This window comes from Pipistrellus kuhlii, unplaced genomic scaffold, assembly GCF_014108245.1.
Source record: "Pipistrellus kuhlii isolate mPipKuh1 unplaced genomic scaffold, mPipKuh1.p scaffold_m20_p_12, whole genome shotgun sequence".
In the NCBI taxonomy this organism is placed as follows: Eukaryota; Metazoa; Chordata; class Mammalia; order Chiroptera; family Vespertilionidae; genus Pipistrellus; species Pipistrellus kuhlii.
In genome coordinates this window covers 42,345,085-42,357,739 of record NW_023425427.1, presented here as the reverse complement: position 1 = coordinate 42,357,739, position 12,655 = coordinate 42,345,085, and the positions used below count along the sequence as shown (strand labels likewise).

Here is a 12,655-nt window from a genome sequence, read left to right as displayed (position 1 = left end):
ACAACCTCGCAGATTTATCCAAAATGTCTAGAAACAAAATGTTTTAATTTAAACAAATGTGCAAAACCCAACACAAATATACAAAAAAAAATCTCAGTTCATGATATATCAGCAAAATAAAAAAGATACCTTTACAAAATAATACCTTAAAACATGAAATTTCATGTACATATTTTACATCATGTATTACGTTGTAGCATAAACACTTTTTTAGATGACAAAACATAATTATTGAGAAAAGCTATGCTTACCATTCCTATGAAACCTAAATATCCATTTTTTGGGGGGGAGGGGGAATCTTGACTTTATTTTATATTTTAAAATTTTTCTTATCTACTTGCCATAATACAGGAATTATTTATATAAAATAATCATCAACATCATGATTTCTAATCCATTCTTATATTTAAGTTATTGATTCTATATTGACTATAGAATACTATTTGGTATTTATTTGTGAGACTGTTCTATATTTATTTAATGACGATTTGATGATGATTTTGTGAGTCAGCTTCATACAAAGCACATTGCGCTAATGCACTGCAGACTGGTGGGGTGACAGTTAGAGCAAATACAAATGAGTTAGTGAGAAAGGTTGGGGAGTTAGAGTTGGGGGAGAGGTACTCCATAGTTAGAGCTTGAGTGCCTCCAGTTTGCAGACTTGAACTTTGGTATCAGGAGGAAGTTTCCAAATCCTGGCACAGCATATGGTTGATATTAGAGTCTTGAAAGTAAAGAGAGTTTTCCTCCTTGCCCAGAGGCTTGGAAAACATTAGATTATTACATTTGAATAAAGATGACAAGTGTAAAGGTCAATCCCAACGTTTCATTTGTTTTATTCCTCAGCACCCATCACCCAGGGAACTGGAGTCAACTTTCCAATTGGAGAAATCCCAAGCCAACCATACTATCATGACATGAACTCGGGGGTCAATCTCCAGCGGTCGCTGTCTTCTCCACCAAGCAGGTAACTGAGGGAGAAGCTGCTTTTGTTTCCAAGTGCGTGTGCAAATCGGTAGGTAGGGAGCTATGCAGCTACAGAGGCAGGAGGGACAGAATAGGGGAGCAATGCAAAGAGTGGAAGAGTTTTTGCTTATTTCACGCAGATTTTTTTTTCCATCTTTCCTGGTGAAATTTATTTTGACATTTCAAAATTAAATGTAGTAATTGTTATTCAAAGCATTTTAAAAAATTGGGGCAGGGGAGTGACCAGGGAATTATGAACATGTATATGATTTTTTATCCTGTTCTGTTGAATATTATAATTCTACAAGTTAGTTAATTCTTTTGACAACTTTAAAAATGATTGATCCATCCTGGTAACTTTTACCCTAATACCAAAACCCAGCTGGGGACAATGAAACATGAAAAATAAAATGTGTCATTTGTTTACACTTAAAAGCAAAAGGCCTTATTCTGGGCCAAAGTTTGCCAAGTTCTTCAATTAGTCAATATTCCCCAATAATTGAGCGAACTCTCAGTTACCAATGAAAATACTGCATGTTCTGAGATTAGGCTTAACCAGCTTTCTTTGTAGAAGAACTACAACTAGATTACTTTACTTTTTGGTTCTCTGTTGACATTCTCATTTTCCTCTCTTGACCTTCTTATTATAGCCTTCAGTCTCACAGGCATTTAAAAAGAGTTTTTCTATTTAAAGGAGGGATAAATCACTTAGAAAGTCATTGCACATAGGATTTCATTATATGTTCCACTATTGCAGAATGGTAGAAGAGGATTGAGGTAATGGGAATGAAAGGTGAATAAATAGTACAGCTTTGTTGGCTTTCTTTTTGAGTCAAATCTTCAATATATGAAGACCCATTTCATTTCCAAAGAATTAAGTATATCCATGATCAAATATGACCACATATATGGATTCTAGAGCAAAACATATATTTTATAAAATTAACTTAAAAAAACAGGCTAATTGTTTTTCTATGCTATTTCTATAATGAAAATTGATGGCATTTCAATTAATTATGGGGTTATGCACATTTGTATGTTTAGTATCTAAATTTAATTTTATGGTCGAACTGTATTTTTATATAGTTAGATTGCATAGCAAGATAATTGGGTTTATTATCACTAAAATAGTCTGTGACATCGTGAGATATTAAAATGATTTAATTTTTCTAAATTTAAAGAGTGAACGGTAATTTCTTGTTTTGTCTGATGAATCAGTATGTTGTCAACATAGAGTGTCCATTTTCTTATGAAAATCTTTTCTCTCTTATTTTAAGTTTTCTGTATTTACTGCTGATTCAGAGATGGGATAATGGAATTATAGGAGGGTTTTAAAAATACATATTCTAACTTTTGATACCATAAAACCACAGAAAAGAAACAAAAGAACTATAACTTACTCTCAGAGTTGGTTAGTATGGATAGAAATTACCTCCTTCTGCATCATGTTAATAGTGTGAGCTGTGAGTCAAACATTAATCAAAGGCATATCTATGAATATGCCCAGACATACACATGCCTCCAGGTTTTGGAAACATAGCAAGAGCACAGCTTACTTTGTGTCAGACTGTTTCCATCATTAGCATGCACTGGACAACTCCCTGAATTTCTCCATATTTGTCTCCCCACATGAAAGAAAAGGGAGGACTGGTTTCTGTGTAGGACTCTGGAGGTCCACTCCAGCTCTGAAATCCTATGACATTTTGTTTGCCACTTCATTAAGTTATTCCAGAATGTTTTTTGTTTTTGTTTTTAGTTTTTGCCTTGATAGATATGAATAGGGACTTTTGTAATTTCAGGAAAAATATCCATGTTTTTATAGTCAATTAGCTGTTTAATAGGGTATTGGTGAGGATATATGAAAGTAGTATATCAAGCTACATAGCATGTGCCATAAGATAGCTTTTCAACCTCTGTTCTAAATACTTTTCTTAATAATTTAGATGAGCCATGCTTTCCTGATTAAAATATATCATTTTAAAAGTATACCGTGTGGCTTGAATTTGGCAATGGCCTGCTTTTCATGGGTAATCTCAAGAATGAAGGATCAATAACTTAAATTTTTTCAAAAAAGAATATATAAAGTAATTTATAATTGTTAAAGCACTATAAAAATTTTAAGCTTTATTAATTATAGGGTTACCAATGATAATTACTACTTAATAAGCATCTTCTAAGTGCTATCCACTCAACTAAGTGCTTTAATTTAATAACTCATTTAATCCTCTCAACCACTCCCATTTGAACTAGGTTTTATTATTTCTATTTTATAGATGATTAAACTAAGTTTAGAAAAGTTAACAAGCTTGCTATTAAGAAGTAGTAAGTGGCTTACATTTGACACTGAGCTAGTTCTTCCTACTCCAAACTTCATGTTCTGCTCTACCCCATTACCTTATCTTCGAATTAACATGAAAGGATTACATTGTTAATATCCAGTGCTATGCAAATGACCATTATTAATATTGATAGTATAAGAATCAGGGACAATCTTAATAACGCCTTTGAAATTAGTACATGTATCTCATTTAAGAGTACGCTTTTTACTCCTAAAATTCCTTTGGAAATACATTTCAAAGGAAAATATAATAAACGTCATATTTGTTAGGTAGGCACATATATAATATAGTACGATAAATGATATGTACACCTGGAAACAGTGTTAGCCCTGTTTGCGTCTTGAATACTCACTCTTATTTCAAAATGATTCTGAGATACTATTGTGTTTATGGAAATTTCCACAGGAAGAATCTTCTCAAATTATACGCTTTCAAATGCTGCACAACTTTCTAGAAAGCCCATTAACATAACTATTGTTGCATTTTAACAGCAAAAGACCCAAAACCATATCCATAGATGAAAATATGGAGCCCAGTCCTACAGGAGACTTTTATCCCTCTCCGAATTCACCAGCTGCTGGAAGTCGAACATGGCATGAAAGAGATCAAGGTGAGTAGCAAGCAGATGCCTTGCTAGGGACCTTGTAGTAATATGTCAGCTCATTTCATGTTTCATTTAGTCAAAATAGCAGAGTGGAACCAATATAGATTTTTTTTTTTCATGAAATGGCTGCAGTAAAATTAGTTTTAAGCTAAGGTGCTTGTCAATTATTTTCAGAGTTCACTTTGAAAAAGTCCCATGTTTTACGTGTTTATTGAGTTCCTTTTTCTTTTCTTTTTTAAAAAAAAATATATTTTATTGATTTTTTTACAGAGAGAAAGAGAGAGGGATAGAGAGCTAGAAACATTGATGAGACAGAATCATCGACCAGCTGCCTCTTGCACACCCCCTACTGGGGAAGTGCCTGCAACCAAAGTACATGCCCTTGACCGGAATCGAACCTGGGACCTTTCAGTCCGCAGGCCGATGCTCTATCCACTGAGCCAAACCGGTTTCGGCTATTGAGTTTATTTTTCAGACAGAATGATCTTTTTAGAGCCCCCAATTATGTATGGAGCCAATCATTGTCTGTCTACCTAATTTGGTTGGGTCGCAGCAGAAACACGAGTTATAATTCCATTAGATCAGTTTGCCTCTCTTTATGTGGTACTTTAGGGAGGAATAAAAAATGAGTTTGCAGGTGCCAGTTACTGGAAGTTTCCATTGAATGGCTAGGATTCCTTCTGAAAGTGGTTATAGCATAAAAAATAAGTGAACGTGGAACGTAAGAAACTTTATATCTGAGTCAACCTAGTTCTACTTTCTAGATAAAACTACGACTCAATTCTAGGTCCACTTTGCGGGAAAATATAACTTTAAGAAATAGGTGTTATTTGGCACTCTGAATTCAGACTTTTCTCCATTTTATTCTTAAAGTTTATTGCAGTGATTTTTAATTGATGTGCTGCAAGAATTTTTAAAATATGCAATACCTGACTCTTTAGCCAGGACACTGACCTCTTTTCCTTTAGACTATCAATTAAAATATAACAATAGCCAACACAACAATAGCCATCCAATGTGAATGAATCAAAATTTACCTGATTTTTGGTCAGATCAAACAAAAAATATCTCCTGGTGTGCCACACAATTTTAGTTGATGTGTTCTACGAGATGAAAAGGTTGAACATTATCTGGTCTATTGAATTATTTCATCAAACAAACCCATGCCTGTTTGCCTTAATTAGAGAGAGAATATTAAGCCTGGAAACAGAAAAATTAGCTAACTGCACTTTGTGTTGGTATGTGTGCATGGATGTAAGTAGGACTTACATAATGAAAATTGTCTTTTAGATCAAGTTTTGCATTTTAATAAAAACGTAAAAGCACGCTTTGTCAGTAGTTTTAAACCCATGACTTGGGCGTGTGTATCTGAGGGTTGGGAAGTTGTATGCCCAGCAGTCTCAGGGTACAAATAACTTAGTGGTAAGAGCCAGTTCTTTACTCAGGACTACATTTTTGCTGCTCCAGATTTTTATACTGAATGCCTTAGAGTTTAAAGAATCATGAAAAATTTTCATGGAGGAGTTGGCCTTTGAGTCTGGTGGGTCTCCTTTAACAGGCTGAGATTTTTAGCTTGTGAAGTAGGGGCTGGCATGGACACAGGCAAGCGCTGTGGGAAGTTAGAATGGCCATGTGCGCCCCGTGGCCGGGCACTGTGCACGTGGAGGGAAGGAATGGCAGATGACAGAGGTCATTCTAAGGACATTCTTGGAAACCAGCTGGAGAGTTTGGCTCTAAGGACACTTTTTCCAATCTGTTCTTTAGGCTGTAGACCAAATCATCTGTATAGCACAAAATGATGCTAGCCCTGGCTGGGTAGTTCAGTTGGTTAGAGTGTTAATATTAGGGCACATCAACCAATGAATCCATAAATAAGTGGGACAACAAATTTCTCTCTCTCTCTCTTTCCTTCTCCTTCTGCCTTCCTCTTTCCTTCTCTCCCTCCCTTCTTCTTTCTGTAAAAATCAATCAAATAATTAAAAAAACTCATAATGACATCACATCGCTTCTCTATTTCAGATCCTTTAGTAACTTTCCATTCCTCTTAGAAGAAAATCAAAATCCCCTCGTATGTCCAAAAGGCCCTATTTCTTGTCTGCCTCTCCTTTGACACCCCTCCAGCCTCAGACAGTGCCATCTGCTGCTTCTTACACTTGAGCCCCCTGCTTTGTTTAGATTTGGGAATATAAAACCCAAAACCTTCCTATAAGCCATGTCTCCTGGAAGCTCCTCTTCTAACTCTTCATGGAAAGTGTTGTATTTGTGTGTGTGTGTGTGTGTGTGTGTGTGTGTGTTTTGTTTTGTTTTTTGGGTGTGTTTTTTTTTTTTTTTTTTGTCCTCATTCAGGTGCAGTCTACATGGAGGAACTTCAGTCAGGTCTTACTGTTTTTCTCTCTTGACATTCAGAATGGTCCCTTGTACTCGTAATATGTTATTGCATATTTCTGTATGGAATTAATTGTCTCAGTCTGTCCACATCATGAGGTCAGGGACTTTATCTATTTTGGAGACTGCCGTAACAGGCACCTGGTAACCATGCACAACACTTGGTGCACAGTAAGGGCGCCGTCAGTTTTGGATACATGACACGTGGATGGGCAGAGCACCAATCCTATTAGTGAAGGCAAGAAAAAATAGGGACTTCCATCAGACTTGCAGAAATGAGGGTGTAAACAAAACCCTCAGGCCTTTATATTTTATTGCCTGTTTTACTGACATTGTCAGTGTGTTCTAAACAAAGCCATATTTTCCCCATCAGAAAATTGTTCTGGAAAAGATTCTAATGGTGATAACATTGTGAATGTGTGGGAGTGGATATGTTGTTCCTAAGTGTGGTGTTCCTTATTATAGAGAGTGTCACTTTGTAAGAATTGATTCCCCTTTCTGCCTTTTAAATAAAGCCAATCTCAAATCATATTATAAAACAGTCTTGAAAAGTAGAAGGGAAACTGTCATTCTTTCTCTTTGTAAAAATCGTCGTATTGTCTTGGTGATTTTCTTTTGTCAAGATGACTAGAATTATTGGAGAAGTCTGTAAAGGCATATTATATTAAGAGTAAGGAAGAATGATCCATTCTCAAGTGGGCTTAAAAAAATAAACCTCTGTCACTTTAATTCTGAAGAGCCTGAAGACTTTGTAATGTACACAATAAGCCATTGTGGAAAGAAGACTTCAACCACAATGAAAAAATGAGGGCAGTACAGTACTATCTTTATAAATTTGCTAAGCCAAATGCAGTCCTTTTGTTCTTAGAAAATTGCTTTTTTTTACATTTTCAAAGTAAAATGCCCCATGGTTGTTCTTGTCCGTCTTCAAATGTTCTTTAGAAACACTTGTCTGCCATGAATGGAATTTTCTAAAGGGCATATTGAGTACCACTCAATATTTGTAATGGCTTTAGTGCATGTCTTATACTTGTTTCTCCCACAAAGCCCTGCTCTAATTGGTACTCAGTAACTACTTATTAGTTGAGTAAAATGTGCTTGTGTTTGTAATTGGCAGAAATATTTAAATTTTGCTATTAATTATTTCCTGGGTGTGCTTTATTCTGCTGTGTTAACTTTGCATTAAAGTCTACTCTTGCCATAGCCCTTAGCAAAACTGATTTTTGAAATATGAGTGTTAAAAATAAAATTATGGACTATTTGTGACATTCTACTTATAATCTGAAACCCTAACCTAAACCATTGAGGTTTACTCCAAGTAGGCAAAAAAAAAAAAAAAAAAGGATGTGATATGACCATTTCTAAGAGAAATTAGGCAAATTTTCATAAGAAATCTAGATTCATGCAATGATAACTGTTCATGTAATTTTTAATAATTTAATGAAAAGAATATTTTTATTTTAGTATTACACAAACATAATTAAGTCTGTTCTTTTTCTTTTCAAAACACAAAGTTACAATTTTCTGAATATAAAAGAATTATAATTTTTAATTTTTCAGAACATGGACAAAAATATTTTAAAACTAACCACTATTTAATAGTATTAAACATTGGGTAAGAATCTATTTAATTTGCTGAAATTTTTCCTGATGAGTAGTGATGGAAACTAAATTTGTCAGCATCTACATTATGTAATATTTATATTTTTATTTTATGTCTTTTTATGCATAGAGAAGGAAAGAGAAAAAAAGAAAATGGCCCACTAACAAGGATTATATAGACACTGTTACATTCCTTTTCCAAATTCTGTAATTTCATTTTATTATTTTTTGCTTAGTCCTCTACGACTTTTCCAGTATTAACATTTGAGCTGCTTTTACCTCTGTTGAAAACTTTTTTTTAATACTGTTTTCATCCTTTAGATTTTAATGGTTAAATGAACAAAACCCGGTTAGCTTTTCAACATGCATGTTGAAAATTTCTCTTACTTCAGTTCTTACATCAGAAGACATGTCATCTGAGGTCTTGTCTACCTTAATTTTTTTCCACCAGAGTCAATTCAGAGACTCAATTCCCAGTGGATGTACTTGTCTCAAAATCATCAGAGTCACTTTTGCAACTTCTGATAAAAGAGAGAATAAAGAGGCAGGTCTTTTCCCCCCACTCTAATTTGAGTTACTTTTAAGGGGGTAAATGTAGTTGTATTTTAATTCTCAGGAATTTAACAGACTAATGATGCTAATAATTGTGCTTGAAAACTTGTAACAGTTCTTTATCACTGTCACTTTGCCACTGCCATTCTAATAGTCACTGGTTCTTCTATGTCTGAATATAAAACTCCTAAAACACTATTTAGCAGACAGTTAGTGATAGGGTAAATATATTTGGAATATACAGCTGTGGTTTTTAAATGGGAATTTTAGCAGCTTCTCAGCCTGACCAGTATTTAAACAAATTGTAATCTTAGATAAAATGTAAATTCAGAATAATTTTTGGAGTCATATTTTATTAACTTCTACACACTGAGGATTTAAAATAATTGGGCTCAATTAACATTTATCAAATGCCTATTAGTTGCCAGGGATTTTTCTAGGCATTGGTCACACAAATATGAATAAATTAAATTTTCAGCACTCAACCTGCTAAGCAAAAATGTAAATTTTCACTGTTATGAAAAATGGTGGTTTACAGAGGGTAAATAATGTAAACCAATTTATGAGGGGAGTTGTCTGAATGCCTAAAAAAGAGTGTTCTTTTAAGCACTAGGCTAAGTAACTCTTTACACAGAAATCAACAAATTGGTATGTTAACAAAAACTAGTATTGGTATGTAATTACAGTTTTAAAAGGAGTGTAGCCAGGCTATTGTGGCTCAGAGGTTGAGTGTCAACCCAGGAACCAAAGGGTCAATAGTTCGATTCCCGGACAGGGCACATGCCTGGTTGTGGGCTCCATCTCCAGGGGGGGTGCTTGCTGGAGGAAGCCGATCGATGATGTTTCTCTCTCATTGATATTTCTCTATCTCTCCCATAAAACCAATAAAACCATATTTTTTTTAAAAATGGAGTTTAAAAATTTATACTGGATTCTTGTTAGGCAATATTTAGGCATCATGTTTGGTTGCTATAGATACTATTAATAGAAAATAACACTATTTAAAAAAAATTACACTGCTGTCATAGAAATAATAAGTCTCTTCAGCTTGTCTTTGTGAAGTTTTAATGCATTTCCAAGCCCTTGAGATTAATTTTGACCATTTTGCAAATGTCCTCATTTGTAAGAGAGTCTTCAATCTTGTGCTAAATTTTAATTTAAACTTTATAATTGTTTTGTAAGAGTATAGTATTAAATATCTAGTGAATTAAGCCAAAGACCTCAAGGGAACACTGGAGACTAGACAGTATTAATGCCGGCTTGTATCATGATATCAATCAGTTGTATAGGAAATAAATAACAGTAAGTAAGAGTGTCATAGCATATTCATAGAATTGGAACCAGGGACCAGCACTTTAAAGAATATTAATAGATATGCTAGATATAAGAACATTCAACTAAGTTTGGAAAATTCTACATTAACAAAAATTTAATCTTTTAAAAAATGAATTCATAGAATATTTTATATAGTATTATGTACTGTGGATATGAATGTCCAGGAGTGAACATCGACTGAGTGTGTTCATTAAGTTTGGGACTTCTGAACCTTTTTTATTTTCCCCATCCAAGAATCTATAGGTTCAAACAGTGCTCTCGCCCACATTACAATCTGAAAAATGATATCCTCTCAAGATTTCTCTAGACGTGTGGGAGCTGGGCGAATGGGCAGCCTTCACAAACAGTTGAATAACTACTATCTGGGAATCATTAATATTAAATGAAGTTCTAGAAAATGGCAAGGCAAACAGCTTAGTAATCTTCCTGGAAGAATTTTTAAGCTCCCTTTGGGGACCAGATAGAACACCAACAATTCCTCGCATTCCTAGACTTTGTATCACGAGGATTAAATGTCACAGTTTGAACTAGGCAAGATGAGACACACAAGTGCTTTTGATGGATAAATGTGCAGAGATGGTTGGAATTGAATGTTGGAGCACAATTGTCAAGCTTTTTTTTTGGGGGGGGGGCGGGGAGGTTAGCTTCTTATTATTAAAAACACGAAAAGTCAAGAACTTAGACTCATGACAGAGCTTACAGGGAATCTCCATGGCCCAGCATGCCATCCGAGAGCAGGCTCCAGGGGACACCTCTGCCACAGGCATCTATCCCCTTCAGCGACACCTCTGTAGGGGAAATCACAGTGCTGGCATCTCTCAAATCTAAAGGAAAACGACAAGCTGTGGGTGAGGGCTGTCATCAGAACACCTCACTTTGTGTACCGATTCACAGTCGTTCATGCTCCTTTCCTGCATCCTCATGAAGAAGAGCCTCTTGTGCGGGGCAGACCTGTGCACATTTTAGAAGGGCCAGTACTACGTCCCAGGGGAAATTCATACTCAGTCTGCTCGCTGGGACCGCCATGATTTGAAGTGATAGCGTTCGCAGGAAAACCAGGCTGGATCATCAGTTCACACAAATACACACAAAACCACTTGCTGTTTAATGCTGGGTCTCTAGGTGGATGAAACACAGCCCAAAGGAGGAAAGAGGGAAACCCAAGGAAGGCTTGGCTAGCTTACTGCGCCATGCAATGTTTCCTGGCCTGGGAAAGGGTTTTGTTGCCAACCCTTTTACACATCGATTTCATGTGGAAGTTTATTTTGAAGTAGTTTGGAAAGCTCCTATTCTATTATCAATAACACACACAGGAAGACATTGAGCTGTTATGGATAGAACATAGATTATAAGACTCTTTCGAGAGGTGTAGACGAAACTATTGGTTTTATAGCCAAGCAGTGGAAGGTTCAGAGAGCTGTCCCATCTAGGGTGTCCAGGTAGTTAATAGCAAAGCCTAGATCTGCTCTTTTTAAAGCTTTTTTTTTTTTTTCTTCTTCTTCTTCTTTCTGTTATCCTACCATCCATGTAGAGAATCGATATGTAGACTTACCTAGGTAGGGATAAATGGGCCAGGAGAGTTTGAATGCTGCTTAGGAAATCTTGGCAGGTGGACAGTTTTCCTAGGGAGCTTCAAAGAAGATTTCGTTACAGCTTATAGAGCTAGAATGGGAGATTAGGGATGAATTCATGAGTTTTCGGGATTCTGGAAGAACTGTCAGGATGTTGAGATGGTAAAATGTGTATTTTATTTAAAAAAAATGTTTGAGATGTGAGTGACTTTAATGGATAAATGTGGAGAAAGGCTGGTTTGAAGTGAATATTGAAGCATGATTTTTTAAAAGCTTTTTGTTGTGGAAAATGTCAAAAGTAGGGGGAAGCATAAAGTGAACCTCTATGTCCCAGCTTGAACTATTACCAATATTTTGCTGGTCTTGTTGCTTTAATATCTCCCAGTTTTTTTGAAGTATTTTAAAGTAAATCCTAGAGATTTATTTGTAAATACTTAATAAATATATCAGATGGTGACTTTTAAAAAAATACAGCCCCAATACCATTATCAATTTAACAAATATAAAACAATTCGCTAATACCATCTAATATATAATCCATGTTCAAATTACCCAGAATATCTTATAGGTTGTTTTATTAAAATGAGGATCCAAAATGGGGTACATATCATATTTTTATTTTCTCTCTCTTTTTAACCTATGAAAGTTATATTAGCTTTTTTCTCTATTAACCATATTTATATTAACTCTTTTCCTAAATCATTTATTTGTTAAAGCAACCACATACATTAATATTTTCCAGCAAATATATATAAATGAGGGAAAATTAGACCTTCCTGCCATCTGTGGCTACCATTGATTGAGCACTTACTACCTCTCAGAACTGGGACTTTATATATTCTTTGTCTTTTATTTTTTTTTATTTTTATTTTTATTTTTTTTAAATATATTTTATTGATTTTTTACAGAGAGGAAGGGAGAGGGATAGAGAGCTAGAAACATCGATGAGAGAGAAACATCGACCAGCTGCCTCTTGCACACCCCTACTGGGGATGTGCCCGCAACCAAGGTACATGCCCTTGACCGGAATCGAACCTGGGACCTTTCAGTCCGCAGGCCGACGCTCTATCCACTGAGCCAAACCGGTTTCGGCTATTCTTTGTCTTTTAAACCCTATTAAAAAAACACATTTTACCCACTCATTAAACTGATCACTGCAGTGATTGAGAAATTTGATCACACCGCCAATCAGTAGGAGAGGTAGACTGGGAACCCTTGCGCCTTCGGCTGCAAAACCCATGTTTATTGTTACTACATACACTGCCTTCTAAGCAAGTCCTTGTGATGTTATGTTTATGCTT

General features: G+C 35.4%; 1 protein-coding gene across 15 annotated transcripts in view; it reads left to right on the top strand.

Moving 5' to 3' along the window:
• The window catches only part of NFIB (nuclear factor I B), a 221,980-nt gene that overhangs the window by 160,078 nt on the left and 49,247 nt on the right, over positions 1 to 12,655 (top strand). For all 15 annotated transcript variants that reach the window (XR_004987200.2, XR_004987201.2, XM_036434081.2 and 12 more), the window contains exons 5-6: positions 847 to 967; positions 3,797 to 3,915. Coding sequence is in view for 13 of the 15 variants with exons in the window: in XM_036434081.2 (XP_036289974.1) it covers positions 847 to 967; positions 3,797 to 3,915 (240 nt within the window). In the remaining 2 variants the exon portion in view is untranslated. The remainder of the gene's footprint in view (positions 1 to 846; positions 968 to 3,796; positions 3,916 to 12,655) is intronic.